Source organism: Astyanax mexicanus, chromosome 7 (assembly GCF_023375975.1).
Source record: "Astyanax mexicanus isolate ESR-SI-001 chromosome 7, AstMex3_surface, whole genome shotgun sequence".
Lineage (NCBI taxonomy): Eukaryota > Metazoa > Chordata > Actinopteri > Characiformes > Acestrorhamphidae > Astyanax > Astyanax mexicanus.
In genome coordinates, this window is record NC_064414.1 from 187,501 (window position 1) to 207,500 (window position 20,000).

The 20,000-nt window shown below is 39.5% G+C and overlaps 1 protein-coding gene across 1 annotated transcript in view; it reads left to right on the forward strand.

The window, feature by feature from the left end:
* The window catches only part of cdh23 (cadherin-related 23), a 277,788-nt gene that overhangs the window by 59,810 nt on the left and 197,978 nt on the right, over positions 1-20,000 (forward strand). The window contains exons 4-6 of the mRNA XM_049481005.1: positions 9,240-9,382; positions 9,573-9,620; positions 9,878-9,970. Of these exons, the coding sequence (XP_049336962.1) occupies positions 9,240-9,382; positions 9,573-9,620; positions 9,878-9,970 (284 nt within the window). The remainder of the gene's footprint in view (positions 1-9,239; positions 9,383-9,572; positions 9,621-9,877; positions 9,971-20,000) is intronic.

Consider the following 20,000-nt stretch of genomic DNA (forward strand, 5'->3'; position numbering starts at 1 on the left):
ACACACTTTTTTACTAAGAGCACAGAAAAGCTCTAAAATGATTGTCCATGGTTTTCTCTCACATGTTATGAGTGTAATACTTTAAGCATAATAATTTTAAAAACAGGGATTTTCCTCTTTAATAAAGTCTGACTTGCTTAAGAGATTCAGTTCCCATTTAAAACGACATCAGCATTCACACCTTCTCACCCCATTCAACATTTATAAATGACGTGCAGTTCTCTTTGGGTTTTAAATGTCTGTATCAGTGTCGACTTAAGGGATGAACAGAACAGAACGACTTTCAGAGCAACACAGAGTCAGTGTTCTGACCTTCATTACTGAAGACCAGAGTAACATACAGATATACTCATATATTAACAGATCTTAAACCTATATAATCAACACAGTAAAATTATTCTGATATCAGAAATTAATCAATCATTTATCTCAAATTCTGTTTGAATCAGTAATCAGATCAGAGCTCAGAGTTTAAGTCAGACAATATTCAGACTTTTACTGTGCAGTGAGACAATAAACTTACAGAGTTAGACTCTAGACAAAAACATTATTTTTTAACACATTGAGCTGCAATATTCTGCACAAATATCAGCTAGAATTTAAATATTATTTAAATGCTTTATTTTAATTGGGTGCTGTATTAAACATTGCTCCGTTATGTCTGGTACTGTGGTCTGTTTTAACATAGAGTTTAAGAGTTAAAATTCACTACTGAGCTAAAATCAAGCTCTCTTAATCAGATCTCTTATTCTGATCTATGAAATCGAAGGTATGTTGTATACATCACTACTTAAATAATCAGATTACTGTATTAATCTGATTATAAATATACTGTAACTGTATGTTGCATTTCTCTAGTTTTACCAAATGCTTAAATTGTTCATTGCGAACATTTAAATTCTCTGAGGAAGATGTTAGTCATCTTCATATTTAAATTACATATTTTTATTTAATTCAATCCCTTATTAATTAATTTAAAAGTGCCAAAAACTGTGTCTTTTCTTGTATTTAATAGACAGAAGACAATTTTCAAACTGTTGTAAAAGACTGGAAGAATAAAACACTGAAGATGGCACGCACACACACACACACACACACGCACACACACACACGCACACACACACACACACACACACACACACACACACGCATCTCCAGTACTGGTGTCCCAGCTGTGGTGTGTAGAGATGGGATGACATTAATAAAGTTTAGGTGTGCTGCCCCGGTCCTCTGGGGGTCGTCTCCAGTCACCGGGGCTGAGGCTCTATTGATCTGCCCGGGGATGAATGCCCTCTGTGGGGTGATTTAAGAGCCTCCTGGGCCTCCTCGTCTACAAGCCTGGAGCTGTTTTAAACATACCGCTGCCTTCGGGTCTGTACTCACACACACACACACACACACACACACACACACACACACACAAACACACACACACACACACATCAGGATCACACACACACAAACACATCAGGATCACACACACATCAGTATTCACGCATGCTACTTCAGGCTCTCAAACTGATGCTTTGAGGTACAAATTTGTGTATAAGAGACTTTAAAGTTCTGATCAGTAATTAAGGGCACAATAATAAGATATAGTTTAGACATATGGCCACTTATCAGTTTAATTTTGTTTTAATGTGACTTGTGCAGAGAAATTCAACTTTAAAAGTAATATGTGTTCTTGGTAACCATAGTTGAAGGTAAATGCACCAATCATTGTTTGTGATTATTAATCATAAATAGGGTTAAGATGATAGATTACATATGGTGTATAAGATGGTTTAAATGTGTTTATACTGTAGCTTATAATCCTGATCCTCACAACTGGACTGACTGTTTTACACACGATCCACAGAAGATCCTGTGTTTTTACCGCTGTTCCTCTCTGAGAGGCTCCCTGAATGAACATTATTCACAACCTGCTGCAGGCTGTTATACTGCGCTCTATTTTAAGTTTTGAAATTGAAGCCCTCTTCTCTTTTCTCTTTCTTCATATCCTGATTTAGCGCTTCTCTCTTTCACTCTTTCGTTTTCACGTTTCGCCGCTATTCTCTGCCGCCTGCTGCCGTCCTGGAGCAAAGCCTGAGTTTCTCCTTCCGTATCCCCGCCCTGCTGAACCTGCATCCTGCCTCCCCCCAGCCCAAACTCCCCCCCACCAAACTCTCCCCACACCAAACTCCCCCCACACCAAACCCCCACCCCCCCAGCACAGACTCTCCCTACAGACTGCTTTTACAAACAAACATGGCTCCCGGCCCGACGGGTCGCGCTTCATTCAGTGTTGAGTTAGGAGCCTAACCGGGATGCTGTTTGAGTCCACAGGGCTCGTTTAATGCTGGTAATTTCACTGTCTGCTGCACGAGTGCAGTATTTTACATTTCTAAATATTCCAACAAAATTAAGCAGTGTTTTGTTTTCTGCTTTGGGTATTTAGATCTGCATGTGCTGTAACTGCATGTAACAAAGATTAATTTAGAAAGTGTTTAATATCAGTGCATTATTAAAGGGTTTAGAACAGGAGTGAGAAACTACACATTTCTTACTAAGACATCTCAGAAGAGTTTCTAAAGTTAAGCTTCATTGTTTTGTCCATTTTAGTTTGATCACATGTCTGGGGTCTGCAATGCAATTATAAAACAATTATCGATGCATCCTGATGTATTTTTTCCTCTATAATGGATTTCTTTTTTTTACATGACTGTGATACTTATAATCTGACGTATCTGAAATAATTCATGATGAATCCTGATATCGAATCGGCTCTTTGCACTATTTCTGTTTACTTAAAAAAAACATAGTAATTTTATCAAATGATTAATACAATTTAGGGCTATTAATGTGGTAATAATACAAATGATCATTTGAATCCTTGTGCTAAAGTATTTGTTTTTTTTTTGTAAATTTGAAATTTCAAGCAAAGATTAACAACGAACTTATTGTTCAAAAAGTGCAAGAAATTAGTGAATTTGAAAGGAAACTACTAATTGCCTGGCCAATGAGTGATTTGTTTTTATTGGCTCACGCCTGCACATTTACATAATATGTTATAGATATAAGGTAGAAATGCCCCAGATTGTTGTTTTATTTAGAATAATTCATAATGAACAGTATTGTTCTTTGTTGGTATGGTCATGATTTATTATTTTATTTCGTTGTATAGTTTAGTTGTAATTGTAGTTTTATGAATATTTATGTTTAAGATTTATTGTGAGTAAACGTTTCTTTTCGGGTTCTGTTTGGGTTAATCTCTGCTATAAAGGTAAAGTGAGGGTGCAGGGATGCTGCAGAGACTCTTGTTTTCTGGTTTGTCTGTAGAGAAGATCGTATGTCTACTTTTTTCACTTTTCTCTCGTTTCTACGTAACTTTGATGAATAAGAGAGTCCAGCCCTGAGGTCATGTGGTCCAGAGTAACTCATCTGCTCTGTGTGTAGAGACAGCTGCATAACACCCTCTACAAACAGAGAGAGAGAGAGAGAGAGAGAGAGAGAGAGACGGAGAGGGAGAGGGAGAGGGAGAGGGAGAGGGAGACGGAGGGACAGAGGGACAGAGAGACAGAGAGACAGAGAGACAGAGAGAGAGAGAGAGATGGATGAGGCCGGGGGTACATTGCTCTTGTCAGTGGCTCTCTGCTCTGGAGGCTGTTAATGTGCAGTGTATCATTCATAAGCTTAATACCGGCATCACTTTCAGCTAAATAGCGTCATTTGTCAGCGAGAGCAGGAGGCTGGGGAGAGGACGAGACGAAAGGGCTGCCTGCCTCACCGCCACTGATAAGCACACACACACACACACACACACACACACACACACACACACACACACACACACACACACACACACACACACACACACATACATATTCACACATTCACACACACACACACACACACACACACACACACTAACACACACACACATACATATTCACACATTCACACACACACACACACACACACACATACATATTCACACATTCACACACACACACACACACACACACATACATATTCACACATTCACACACACACACACACACACACACACACACACACACACACACACACACACACAGGCCTTGCTGAGAAAGAATTTAAACTCATGCGCAGATGAGTGCATGCTTATACGTAGGAATGTAAATACTGCAATATTAAGTTTATACAGATTTGTCTCAGACAGTGGCTCATTTTGTGTTGTGTTCAACTCTGACCATTAGAGAGCAGTGTTGTACTGAGATAGAGATAGACCTGTTATTATTGGATAGAAAACATTTCTTTTACTCATATTTTATAAGTTATTTTGTGCATCAACAGTTTTCCCAATGTGTTATTTGTTATGTGGCTACTGTTTTCTACTGTTTTCTACTGTTTTCTACTGTTTTCTACTGTTTTCCAGTTGGTTGAGGTGCTTGCTACAGGTTTAAAATGATGATTGTTATTGTTGATAAATGTTTGCTCTTTGGTGGCAAAAGTGTTGCTTTGGTGGTCCCTATGGTTTCCTCAAGTGGTTGTTATGGTGTTGACTAGTGGTTGCTATGATGTTACTAGATTGTTGCTAAGTTGTTTTAAAGGTATCACAGGTGGTTGCAATGATGTTGCCATATGGTTACGTGGTGGTGGTCGTAAGAACAAGTGTAATTGATGACAATTGTATTTGTATCATTGTTACATTGGAGGGGTGCCATAACTCTAGCCCATTTATATTACATATAGTATTAATTAACATAAGTAAGTAGAAACAAAGACTTTGCCAAAAGATTAGGTTCACTTTTGGAAGATTGACAGTTAAAGCTAATTTATGCTTCTGAGTCAAATAAACTGTGTGTAACTCTATGCCGCGCCCCTTTAGTAAAACTGTGCATGGTGGCTGTGCAGCAACTGCAGCAACAGTGATTGGTCTGCTGATCATCGTATTCCTGCCTTCATGTTCCCAACTTTACATTTAAACTGCAGTGTGACACAGACACACAAAAGCACAAGTGTAAATGCTCACAACAGCTTACACCACTTCTACAGACAGTTAGTTCCTGAGTTTATTGGATCATCCTAAAGTGTTTGACCACATTATATCCGGATATTGTATTTATAACTCAGTGTAGAGATAATATAGTGTTGATAAAAGTGTATCTGGGCCACATAAAGTCATGTAGACACTGCAATCATCTTCCCTCCAGGTTCTAACTGGTGCTAAATGCCGGCGTGTAGGAGGAATTTCCTGCATTCTCTGAGCTCAGAGACAAGATATTTCTTCCGAATGTCCATCTGTTTTCCCGCACCAGCACGTCTGCCCACGGACGATGGATGTCCCCACAGCGACGGGAATCCGAAAGGGCCCCGAGAGCGCGAGAAAGAACCAAGTCCTGATTATTAATGAGCCTATAGTAAAATGCTTAATTTGCACCGTCTTCAACCAAATTATAACTCACACTGAAAGCAGCTGAATTTGCATAAATCTCATTAGAAAGGAGGAGAGAGGTTCATAAATCGTTGTATTAATTAGTCCTTTTTTCACCTTTTTTTCTTGCCACAGTGGTGCGTATTAATAAAAGTGTGTGTGTGTGTGTGTGTATGTGTGTGTATGAATGTGTGAGAGAGACTAATTGGCCTTTGTAGTGTCTGGTGTTTAGGCTTGTGACAGATGTGACGGAGCTGATATAGAGGGAGGCTAGGCTTCAGCTGTTGGCGCACCTGCCCGTGTTAAGACATGGTGGCAGCTTTATGTTGTGTGTGTGTGTGTGTTTGTGTTTGTGTGTGTGTGTGTGTGTGTTTTGTTTGTGTTTGTGTGTTTGTGTGTGTGTGTGTTTGTGTGTTTGTGTGTGTGTGTGTTTGTGTGTGTGTGTGTTTGTGTGTGTGTGTGTGTGTGTGTGTGTGTGTGTGTGTGTGTGTGTGTGTGTGTGTGTGTGTGTGTGTGTGTGAAATAGAGAGAAGCAGGTAAGGTTTCATTGTAAAGTGAACAACTTCATTGAGTCTATTTGTCATTAGTTATGATTAATCCTGATTGAGATCTGGGTAAAATTTCACACTGATATTCAGTCCTGATAAATAAGACTGAAGCAGAAATCACACACAGTGACAGAGCTGTATATATGGAGATTTTAGAGGCTCACAACATCAAGGAAAGTATAATATTTAGGGAGAAATGGTACTTATAATCCCAAAGCAGAAAATGACAGTATGGAAAATGCAAATATATGAATAGAAAAATATATATATATATTGACAACTTTATTTTATTGCACAGGGTATGAACCCAAAATCTTTCATGTTTTGTCAACTTCCATTTCATTCCTGCATTTTAGGCTGGCAACACACTCCAATAAAGCATTACCACTATGTGTTATCATTTCCTCTAACAACACTTTTTACAACAAAATTTAGGCACCAAAGATGCCAAAAATGAAGTGTTTCAGGTGTTTTTTTGTACAATTCCTACTCCAAACACCTCATGAGTTGTTGAGGCATTTCAAACTTTTCTACACTTTCTGTACTGGGTCCGGATCAGGACTGCAAGCATCCCTTTATTCTGTGTGCAGCGTGCGGTTTTACATTGTCTTGTTGAAAATTGCATGGACAGCTCAGCCTGACAGGTTTTGCTAAAGGAATCTCTAACCCATGTGGTTCTATCGGTTCTTGTTGAATGATGGTTCTGGATGCAGTGCTGCCTGAGGGGTCAGATTTCTATATTTAAACATTTTCTATTTTGTCCCACTTTTGTCCCAAACTAAATCTCTGAATAAAAAGCTTCTGATCTTCAGTTTCAGTAAGAAGTTCTCCTGCAGTGCGACTCTGCTTTAATTCATTAGTGTCTCACTGTGTTTGTCATGTCCCATCGTGAGGAGACCACATCACCTGTACATCATTTCCTGTTCTATTCCAGGTTACTCCTCACTCGACCCAGTATCACCCCCCCCCCCCCCCCCATCCTGCTCTTTAATGCAGGCACTGCATGGCCTCTGTCGTAGCACGGGAGTGTCTGTGTGTCTGTGTGTGTGTGTGTGTGTGTGTGTGTGTGTTTGTGAGGGAGTGTGTGTGTGTGTTTGTGTGTGAGGGAGAGTGTGTGTGGGTGTGTGTTTGTGTGTGTGTTTGTGAGGGAGTGTGTGTGTGTGTTTGTGTGTGAGGGAGAGTGTGTGTGGGTGTGTGTTTGTGTGTGTGTTTGTGAGGGAGTGTGTGTGTGTTTGTGTGTGTGTGTGTGTGTGTGTGTGTGTGTGTGTGTGTTTGTGAGGGAGAGTGTGTGTGTGTGTTTGTGTGTGAGGGAGAGTGTGTATCTGTGTGTGTGTGTTTGTGAGGGAGTGTGTGTGTGTGTGTGTGTGTTTGTGTGTGTGTGTGAAGGCTCTGGGAGGCTCTTTTGTTGGTGTTTCTCATTAGTGCAGTCTGGCAACATCCCGGCAACTGGCACTCTGATCTCATCTAAAGCCAGGATGGGTTAGGGAGCCCCTCGCCAGGTGCATCTATAAACACACACCTGTTACTGTCCACACACTAAACAGGTTTTTATACAATGTCAGAATGTCTGTGTGTGTGTGTGTGTGTTGTGGGGGGGGGGGGGGGGGGGCATAAGATATCTTTACAAAAAAATCTTAAAACAAACCACTTTTATTATTAAAATCACAATGAAAAGTTCACTTGTGCTGTTTCTGAATTAAACCTGAACAACATGCCCCGTTCACACCTGGCATTAACCTGGGTCCTGGGTGATTCAATCATAAGTGGTCAGCAGGATCACAGGTGTGAACCGAGTGCAGTGCATCTCAAGGATGCATCGAATTCTGACCACTCAAACCAAAAGGTGCTCAGACACGCTTATGACCACATGACTATTGTTGTGAACACCAAAGCGTCTTGAGGCTCCCCTGACGGCAAAACCCCGTCCACATTAACCTTATCCCAATGATACCGCACCGTCCACACGGGTCAGCTGAGCACACTACAATAGCGCTAATGGAAGAAGGTGATACTCACGGCTGGAGCACAAGCAAAACTAATTCATCATCTGGATTTAGGAGGAGGACTCTGTTCAGCAAAAAAACTGGAGCCCTGCTTCCAGTCGCGCCTCCAGTCCCGCCCCCAGCTCCACCCGGCCCCGCCCCAGCCCCGCCTTCAGCCCCACCTTCAGCCCAGCCCCGCCTCCAGCCCCGCCTCCAGCCCCGCCTCCAGCCCCGCCTCCAGCCCCGCCTCCAGCCCCGTCTCCAGCCCTATCTCCAGCTGAAGTGATGTGATGGATCTGATCAGAAGCTCTCACAGGAAATGCATTTAAGGTGTTAGGTGTGAACTGTTGGGCATTTTGTTAATAATTTGTGATCAGATCAGCCGGGAGGTCTGAATGGGTCCATGAACCCTCAGTGACACATTTCTTACATAAATTTGTCCAATTTCTTAAAATTCTCATCATTAATGCCCTGATTAACCAAAAACTCCTATCAATAACCCTCTAAAGTTTCTCAGATATGTGGTTGGTGTGGTGCAACTAATAACACCATGAGTTGATGGTGAACTACAGTACCATGTAGGAGTTCCGTTCTCAGTCTGGGAGGCTTTGCTTCTCTGTTCTGGTTCTGTACTGTGCTGGTCACAGTCATTACCACTCACTGCTCTGTCCACTGTGGGTGATAATGCTTCTGTGGTGTATTTCTGGAGTACAGGTGACCCTGTGGATTGAGGAATGTTAAATGTTCACACCCTCAAAAATGCAATGTGCCTTCAATCAACCGAACAGCTGAAGCTCTTCTCTGCTGTTGTTTTATTTGTTTCCTGCTGGTTTATTTATCCAGTGTCCCACAATCCTAATCCTGTGTTTTCAGTTAAAGACATTATTTAGTGCTGATGCTGCTGATATTACAAATATTAATATTTAGTATATACATTAGAGAGACGGAGAGATTAGAGAGATGTAAAGCTGTTGTTGATTGACCTGTTTCTCTCTGTGTTTAATGCTGTTTGATGGAGGTTCTGCTCTGTCTGTAATTGTGCGGCTCATTTCTGATTCTTTATTATTGTAGAATTGATTCTCGCTGGATTGAGATTTCCTCGCTCTGGATCGGTCATGACTCATCAGCCTGTGTTTGGCCCTCAATGTTTGGCCTTCAGTGTCTCTTCAAAATGAATAAAACTGTGTGACTTTTCACTATTCAGTCTTTAAATCTCAATACATCATGTAGAGTCTACAGAGCCTAATGCAGGTGTTTGGGCGGTTAAATGATTTTTGGTTTTAATTAGTTGTTTTTTTGTCTCTCTCTCTGCAGGTTCATCAGTGACTCAGCTGCAGGCGGTGGATCCTGATGGAGAGCCGCTGATCTTCGGGGTGGTCGGTGAGGAAGCATCGCGTTTCTTTGCTGTGCAGGAGAACACTGGAGTGGTGTGGCTCCGACAGCCACTTGACCGTGAGGTATATACACACACACACACACACACACACACTTACACACACACACACACACACTCACACACACACACACACACACACACTCACACACACACAAACTGTATAAGATTTTTATTATTATTAAATTATTATTATTATTAAATTATTATTATTAAATGTGTATTACTAAATTGTGTTTAATGTTTTGCTGCAGACTAAATCGGAGATGCAGGTGGTGTTTTCTGTCAGTGACAGTCAGGGGGTAAGTTTTTCTCTCTCCTTTATGTTAGATTAGATTTTCTATATGTCTAAATGTTTGTGCACTCCTCCTCTAATTAAGTCATTAATTCATGTGGCTCTACATTATTTATTTATTTAATGTAAATGATTTGAAGTGCTGGAAGAAGGAAATATAATGATATTGTCATATAGTCTTAAACTAAATACATTTAAGTACCAAAATGATATAAATAAGCAGTGCAGAGTGAATGTGATCCGAATGCTCTGTGTTTTGTGCAGGTGGTGAAGGACACAGTGAACATCCAGATTGGAGATGTAAATGACAATGCCCCGAGTTTCTATAACCAGCCCTACACTGTGAATATACCTGAGGTACCAGAGTGTGAACATGTCTTTCCTACACTACACCTCAAAGTATCATATACGTATGTCTGACACACTGTAATATATATGTGTATATGATATATGATGACACGGTGGTATAGAGCCTTAACATTTTTCAACACAGTTCACTTTTCTAAGTGTTCACTGAAATCTGATGGTTTTATTATGTGTTAATTGTTGGTTAAATAGTAATTCTTTGATTTTAAATGGATAATTATTACTATGGTTGGGGTAAGAAGTTATTATATATGGAATGAAACATGCTGTTTTATTTCTGTGTAAAGATTTTCTTGCTGGTTAGCACATGCTACCTTCTTTCCCATCCCTCTACCTACTCACTTCTTTTAATTCTTCTTCCTTGAGCTGTACGTTCGAGAAAAAACGTAACGTTGGTTCAGAGGTGATGAGATTAGCTAGTGCAGAATGTGGACAGTATTTTAGTTTTAGAGGAATCTACTTTAAGCTCCTGCACTGTGTTTGTAAACAGCAGGATCTGACCAGTCGAGGAGCTTTTTAAACCGCGCTAAACCCCTCTGTTCTCTGTATCTGTACTCTGCAGCTTTATTAGCCGACAGAGAGAAACGGCTTTCACTGACTTTCTTTCCTGAACTTTTTGGAAGTTTAGTAAGTAATTGAGCGGGAGGCCGACCATTCTTCAAAATAACTCCTGAACTGTATTTAAACCTACACTTCTTATTTTACTCTGAACTCTCCTTCCAGCAGCCTTGTCTTTCAGCACAGAGGCAGCAACACACTCTTACTGCTTTAGCAGATACAATTCTAACAAAGCAGCTTATTTTCATCATCCAAACTATAGTAAAATATTATGATCATTAATATGATCATTTATAAACTGAAAGGGCACAGGTTACTAAAGACAGGTATATTTTAATTTCCAGTCAGAAATGAGAGCACATGCAGCCGATACAAGTCTTTTATGTAGTCGTTCATTTAAAGTGATTATCTGAATCTGTGTGCAGGTCAGTTAAAGTGCTGCATATTATAGGTTAAATCCATGAAAATATGGGCACCCTTCCATTCATTTACAACATATAGAAATTAATCCAAAAACTTTGACCAAATTTGCAAACTGTGTTTATTAGAGACTCCCCTCTAATTTCTGTAGACCATCAAGTTTATCTCAGGCTTGTTTTTTTTTGATGATTTTTATTTCCAAATCATTAAGAGTATCTCTCTTCCAACTTCATCTACAGAACAGTTTACTGTGTTTACTGCTGAGATAAGCCAAATCTACGACGGTCCGGTTTAACCCCCGAGCTGCTGTCAGCACACACTGCTGACTATTTACAAAAAAATAAAGAAATGTGGTAAAACTGATGAAAACAAACAAAAAAAAATACTACTGAAACAGACCAGCACATCTGACTGCGGTAGACTCACTAACGTTTTCTGGTTGACATTAATAATAAACTTATTGATAAAAACTGCAGAGAAAATCCTACAGAGGGTCTGTTAATAACAGCACAATAACACCACATGATCAATAATAATACTAGCTAGTTGCCTGATAGCTTACCTACGACTCAGCTACTCCATGTAATACAGGTGATCTGTTCCATTTAGGTGTAGCCCCGCCTCTTTATGATACAACATGCACTATTGGTGGTTTAATTATATTATTACACTACCCTCTGTCAAAATGGTTTTAAATTAAGACCATAGTTATATAAACATTCATTAAAAAATAAAGGATAAAAAGGGTTTCATGGGTTTATGGATTTATTTATGTGACTGAATCCAATGTCTTTGTATTTTGGCCAATTTTTCTTCTGTACATTTCTTTCCTTACATTCTTATTTCTTGTCCCAAATTCTCCTCATGTCTCCTCATCTCTGGAGTCCTATTTGAGGGAAAGTGGTGCCTGGACCCCCTGCTGAGAGTTCCTATCTACTGTACCCTGCTCACTCCTCCTTTCCCTCCTTTCTCTTTCCCTCGTTCCCCTCTCCTTCACTCCCTCTACTCTCTCTCTCTCTCTCTCTCTCTCTCTCCTTCAACTCATCCTTCCTCCCTCTCGCTCTTTTCTCCTTCATCTAATCCTTGATATGAGGTAATTGGCAAAGCCAAGCAGCCAACTTCAAACAGAGAGTGAAGTGTCTCTCTCCTTCTTTCTCTCTTTCTCTCTTTCCATCTCACTCACTCCCTCTGACACACACACACACACACACACACACACACACACACACTTACGCTTCAGCGTGCATTCATATTGTGTGTTTTGCGAGTATGCATCCCACACTCCTCCTCACACCAAATCTTCAAAGCCTCAGGCGATTTCTCGTCGTCTATCACTATGAGTAAATAAAGAGGAGAGAGAGAGAGAGAGAGAGAGGGATAGAGAGAGAGAGAGAGAGATGAATTTAACTGTGTGTACTCTGACTTCATGATTAAGCTGACTGGATCCAGCATGAGAGGAGAGGGGGGTCTGATGTGTGTTGAGGATCTGGGGCTCGGTCACCTGCTCTCCTAAACTCTGCTGCAGGATCACGCGTCTCGTCTGCACTGGAGTCTCGTCGTCTCCGTTAGCGTGTAAAAATACAGCCGCATTTCTGCTGATAAGTCAGTATCCTCTGGCTCTTGCGGGGGAACGGGTGAAGGAAATTTAACTGAGATGATAAACCGGAACTCTCCTTCAGGCTTTTAATCCAGACAGTGTTTTATCACAGTTAGATGTAAATGCTGGGTCATAAATTAAAGTACGTAAATTAACCATTTTTTTAAACCACCAGAGGAAATTATTCATAAAGCTCATTATGCTTTTAGTCCTATGAGTTTATTTCAGGTTGATTAGTTTTATGTTTCCCACCAAAACCATGACCATTTCATTCTAGCTGATTATCAGTCAACAATACTGCATAAATTACCAGCTAGTGTTTTTATATCGCTTTAATCCACTTTACTCAACTTTACTGTTCTGGAGAATTTAAATAATTTAAAGAATTTATGTTTGGCCTATAGACTTTACTAAATTGATTTGTTTGGTGTCGACCGGAGGAGGACGGGTTCCTCCTTTAAGTCCTGGTTCCTCCCAAGATTTCTTCCTCTCAGTTTCAGGGAGTTTTTTGCCGCTGTTGCCCATGCTGTCTTTGAGTTTACTTAAGAGGTTTGGACCTGTTTATTGTAAAAAGTGCTAAATAAATATGTTAGAATTGAATTGAATGGACCTGAGCTCACCCAGATTTTTTCAGTTAAAAGAGCATTTTTAACTTAGTTGAGCAAAAATGTTAGTTTTGATTCCTTTTCAGTTTTTGTAGTGCCACTAAATTATATATCTTGTGCTGCCACTTAAGATTTACCAGTATGATTCTATTAGTAAATAAAGGGCATAGGCCCAGAATTTACAGTTAAAAATAAATGTAAATTTTACATAATTCATGTTTTTAAAATTAAAGAACAACAGCAACGACTAGAAAACAACATTCTTAAGGAAAAAAACAGTTCTACAAACTAATTCCTAATTCATTCTTAATCTATCTGCTCACTGTCTGTCTAACCCGACCAACACGATCTGCCGTAACACTCAGGAGCTTCAGAACAGCAACCGGAACATGAAGACGGTTCTAGATATGCTCATTTATTCCCTGTAAGAGACTCTCCTCCCATTTCAGTACCCGGTTTAACAAGCTCTTCTCCACTTCGCCTCAACATGTCTCTTCAGAGGAGCCTAAAGGGCCTTTCCACTACTTTAGACTAAAAAAACAGAGTTCACACAATTACTGATGGAGCTGCTTGTAAATCATAGCAGTAAACTATTTTTAAGTTCAGATTGAATTTTTTAAAAAAATTCCACCTTAAATTTTACACCAGAAACAAATCTCACTGCTTCAATCTACCAGTTCACAAGCAATAGAAAAACAACTAAAACTAAATAAAATACAGCTGCAGTATTCTATTTACACTTTCTTCTTATAATAAAGAACACAGAAGAGTATACAGTCAGTATGGTATCCGTACATCCACAATTCAGTAATTCAGTCCAAAAATTCATATAGTGACTCTAAATTATTCAGTACTTACTGCAAATGATTCAGTGTTTACTGAGTAAATATTAAGTATTCAGTATAAACTGTATTTGACTAATTATCTACTGTAAACAGTAATGTAAACGGAATGATTCAGTATCTACAGTTAATTAATCAGTATCTACTATTCCTCCTTAAATATTCAATAATTTAGTAAATTTGTAAAATAATTTATTGTTGACTAATAATTATTCAGTGTCTGCTATAAATCATTCGGTATCAACTACAAATTCTTCATCATCTATTAAAACAATTTTGTTTCTAATTGGTAATAAATGAATTAGTATCTACAATTAATTAATTATCTACTTCAAATCACTGTCTGATTTATATTTCACATTCACAGGATTTAGTGCCTAATGTAAATATAAATGGAATTATTCAGTATCTATCGTAAATGAGAAATAATTAATCATCTACTATAAATCACTATTTACTTCAAATATAAAAGAATTTAGTGCCTAGTATGAATATAAATGTAATTATTCTACTGTAAATAATTCAGTATCTAATTTGAAAGGTAATTTACATGATTTGCTAAACTTATTTTCTGTTAGTATATGAAACATCATTTCTCCTCTCTGAAGGAGAACACTAATCCCAGTTTGGTGATGAGTTATTGTTGCACGGCTGGGCGATGCGGGTCATATTGGATTAGAGCGGCCTCTAAAGGAAGCGTTATTAATATTATTATGGGGGGGTTATAGTGTTAATCCGGGGGGAGGAGGGTGGAGGACTGGTCTGTTTTTCAACAAAGTTTCTCTTTATTTTTTCGATTTATTTATTTTGTGTTTATACCCCTCCCTCTCTCTCACTCCATCCGTACGTCCTCCGGCTCTCCACTCTGCATTTTTATGGCCTCATTACCTTTCTTGACCCCCCCGTGACCCCTGCAGTCGTAGGGAACACACAACCACATCACTCCATCAACCTGTCATTCAAACGGCCGCCGAACTCAGAGCCGTATAGTGAAGAGCACGGGCCGGACTCAGATTCTCCCTTCAGGTTTGTAGTGTTTTCTGTAAAATTCTGATCCTGCTGTGGGTTCTGTAAGGATTTTAGTATCGTGTCACCAAGAGGAGTAAAGCTTTACCTTTACATTTCTTTGGTTCAGTGTGAAGTGTTTTATTTGCCCCAGTAAGTTTGTCTGTTTATTTTTAGTGGGGTCTGTTTATATAAAAATTAAAATTGCTTTAGTTATTTCACACACTTTCCATCAAACACCAATCATGCATTTCATGGATTAACAAATGCTTTGTATTGTGGGTATTCTGCACAGCTTTTCACTTTTTGTCCAGCTCTACTGTGTGAACAGACACGAGAGATTAGTGCAGCATTATCATTAGCTTCTATTAAGCATGGCAAAAGTCATAGGACAGGAAGTAGGATTGTGTCTCATGTCTTTTTCCATGTCAATATGCTTTACATCAGTCAAAACTGAAGTTAATACATATCTGTCATTAGACAAGCTGTAAAACTGTATTCAATCTATTAAAACAGTTCCATCACTGTTAGTATTTGTAATTATTGCATAAATGATGAACGTGAACAGAAAGCATCCTGTCATTTCAGTAGAGTAGTGAGTAGTGAGTTGTGAGTAGGACTATTAATACAAGAATCGCCCAAGTTTAGAATGACAAGTTTGTTTTATGCTGTTTCACCATCAGCAACCACAGTCCGAGCGAGGACAATGTGCTGTGCTCTCTGGTGGGTAGGTATGGTATCCTCTTTGTTGGGCACAGGCATCTTTTGGCTGATGTATCAGAACTGGGGATCCGGCAGTGTGAAAATAATTTGACTTGTTCGGCAGGTATCGGAGAAAACATACATCCTGATGTGCGTGTGATGTGAGAATCAGTGGTGATTGGTTGGGTTAATTGGTTCAGATAAATTCGGGAGAAAATTGGGTTAAAATAGTCTGTCGATGTGGATCTTCATATTGTAATTTACCTGCAGTTTTTGGTTCCAGTCTCCTCTGATGTTCCTGCTTAAACTGAGTAATGAAGTCTGCAGGGGCAGATCATTAAAGAGACTGTGCAGGATAGTGTATTAATTCACTGTGAGGACAGGCAGCGTGCATGCGGGTGGTTAAGTAGGTGAGAATGGAGTGCTGGACGGGAGGAGGGGTGAATGTTGGGTCTTGTAATTGGTTGTTTAATAGAAGTGAGGAGAGCATGTGTGTGTTTGGGAGGAGCAGGAATGCTGTACATATGGTCCCGTAATCGCATGTGTAATTTGTGGGGTCATAAAAAAAGTGGGAGGCTTCTTACATTAGAGGAGCAGGTGGGCTAGCCTAGCATCTGACAGATAGAATGAGCTGAGGAAATTTATCTCTCTCTCCCTGCCTCTCTTTCTTTCTCTCTCTCTTTTTCTCTGAATGGGTAAGACCAGAGAAAGGTCATCATAGGAATGAATAAGCTGAAAGCGGTGTAATAGCAGGCAAGAAGATGGATTGTATGTCTGGAATTAAACTGAATTAATTCAGTGTAGGACTTCTTGTCTGTGTGTTTTTATACCTGAGTGTGAAAGTATGATGAATAGCACTTATTACTCATTTTAAGTGTGTGACACATGCCTGAAGAGCATATCATCGTTCAAGTAGTTACGGTGGTGCTTTTACTGCGTTTGGAGCCATTTACACAAATGTGTGTGTGTGTGTGTGTGTTCTTATGTGTTTCTGACCTTTGTTTTGCAATTTCTTTGAAGGACAAGAGCTTAAGAGCTATATAATAAATTATATAATATAATAAATTCAGATCTTATGGATTTGTAGTAAATGGGTATAATAAACGGGTATATAAATGACTGCAATTTGAGGGCAAATTATTACAATGAAGAGCAGTTATGTGATGTAGAGATGTGTGTATGATACAGAAATATTCTATCCCAACATACTGTTCCTGTGGACATCATATTACAATCCAAATGTTCAATATGTTGTAAATATTAAATATAGTTCACAATTCAGAGTATTATTTAATTATTCAGCACAGATTACTGCGAAACTAAACACATGCAGTCATGTCTCAGGCAGATGTAATGATATATATATATATATATATATATATATATATATATATATATATATATGATAATTTCATCGCTCTATCGTACACCCTGTGAAAGGCATGTCGCGATGCTCTTTGCTATCTTTCACCCCGTCAACAGTATATTTTCACTCCTTCCTCCTGCCTGGTTTAAACAGCTGCAGATCTTCTGAATATATCTACACTGATGGGCGTGGTGTTCTGGAAATGAGGTGTGTTCAGGTACATTTCTGGAGTTTTATCTTGTTTATCTTGGTAACAGAAAACACAGGAGCTCCACTGACTGAATACAACCTAGACAACAATCAATCATCAGAGTCCTACAGGACTACAGGTGCTCCCAGTGCTTGTACACCGCCGCTCATCACACAAACACACACACACACACACACACACACATACACACACACGCACAATAAAGAGAATAAAGAATAAAATAACATTGCTGTTCCTTTAAATGAGCTGCTGGCGTATCTTCACAGTGTGAACGAGCAGCACAGTTTCCTCTGCTGAGAAGCACAACAGCACCACGCTGTTAAGATACAAACGCGCCAAAGTCAGAGCTCACCTGCCTCTTAAAGGGAAGGATGAGCAGCTGGCACACTGATTGGCACACTGGTTTATTTCACGTTATGCCTAGAACACACACGATTATTTAAGAGGGAATTAGTGCACGCCATTTGTACGTTTCACAACACGCAAAGTGTATTTTTTGTGTTCTCACAATAACACACACACAAACTCACCAAAATCCAGCTGCATGATCCACAATTGACCGGTGCTGTAGATCACTAAAATAAGGTTTTGCCACAAGAGGGTGTAAACTGATTTCTCTCTTGACCCATAAAAAGGCTCTCAGAAGTGTCTCTATGATGCACTTAAAGACATGCTGCCCAGCTGACAGGGTTTGAGAGCGAGCGAATCGCTGGACAGAAAGAAGCTGAATGGCTGTTTTGACCGTTTAAGGCCTGGAGTTTAAAACCTGTTCTCTGCAGGTGAGGCTTCAGGTCTTCACTCCTGATTTCTGCAGCTCCTCACAGCAGGCCTTTGCTGTGGAGTACCTAGCAGTGATACGAGGGACACTAGTGAATCAGTCACATGTGCAGGATATACTGTGTTATGTGAGTGTTGTTAAGTTATGAAATGTTATAATTTAACTGGTGATTCTCGTATCATCATGGAGCACCGTATCCACTGGAACACTCTGAACCCTGAAGGCTAATTTAAACACACTGTGATCTGACTGGAACTCTCTCTCTCTGTTTAAAGAGAACTTGATATCTCTGCACTGGAAACTTTATAACACTATTCATTTAAATACACTTTAATGCTGGAAGATTTTATTCCATGTATTTTTGGAGCATTTCTATTGGTCCATTAATCACGCTCACACAGTATAAAGGGCAGTGTGTGTTTTTGCACAGTGTCAGGGTCGTGGTTTTGTTAAGCGTCAGCTCTTCTCCTGCCAGGGGTCCCGCACTGAGCCAGCGAGCGTGACATGAGCTTTTAAATGGCAACACTAATGACATTATACACACACACACACACACACACACACACACACACACACACACACACACACACACACACACACACACACACTTACACACACACACACACACACACTTACACACACACACACACACTTACACACACACACACACACACACACACACACACACTTACTCACCGTCTGAGCACCAGACTCATACACAGCACACACACACACATTAGTGAGATTTATTGTTTCTTTCCTCTTTTACAGTTCTGGTGTCTAATTTGCTGTAATTCCACTAAACTCTTGCATGTTTATTCTTAGTTTTTTTTAAGTGATCTCCATCTGATAGAATGCTTTCAAAAGATACCAGTTCACTCAATCAACCTTTATTAAAAAAAAACAATATAGATGAGTATTATACATAGGAAGGGATTAGTGTGGCAAGCAGTAGAAATTAGGGGTTTAAATTGTCTAAAGGTCTCCTCACAATTAATTATGCTTAATATGATTATTTATCCTATAACACATAATTATCAGTCCGTTGGGTAGAAGTGTATTTGAATAGGAATCTCTGACTCGTAAAGCAGAGCTGATATAAACCCTGATAAGGTAAAGGTTGGTGCAGCTATAATGCTCTATATAAATGGATTGAAAAGTATTGGCAAACAGACAGGCAAGCAGAGTTGGCCTCCCGAAATAGATAAGCAAACTTTTGGCTTATCTGTTTACTTTTTCTATATGTACGTGTGTGTGTGTGTCGTGTGTGTGTGTGTGTGTGTCTTTATTCTGCACCAGTGCCCCTGAAAGATATAGGTGTAGGAAGCAGAGACTGGGTGACCTTATACCTGTGTGCTGTATGTGAGGTTTTTTATGTACATGTTGTTTCTGTTGATTTGAAACCTTATAACTCGGCAGCTTCACCCCCCAACCAATCAACATCAACAGCGTGACTTTCTGTTCTGTTCTGTTCTGCTGCGTGTTAAAGCACTGTTGTAATGAATGCGTACAGGAAGAGCCGATATACTTCATATTCACATTCATTTTTACTTTCTACTGAAGATCAATAAATAATTGTGCATTATAAATCCTGCTCAGTATCAGTTTACTCAGTTTACTATCTCTGGAGACACTGTCTGTGTTCCAGCAGAAAGATATGAGCTGTACAGGACTAGGATAGTAACCACAGTTTAGCTTATTTAGTTTTAGCGCTTGTTTGTGGAATTGAGGAATTGAAAAGTGCTCAGAGTCATGATGCTCCTACATGTGTTAACACTGTTCCTGCTTGTATTACAAAATGGTTTTGATTTGTGAGCGTGACGCTGGTGTCCCGGTGAGTGATGGTCTTTACATTGTTGATGTTTCTCTTTCTCGCTTGTTGGGTGAATAGAGATAGGAAGTTCAGTTTTGTATCATCATGCATTTCCTTTTTGAAC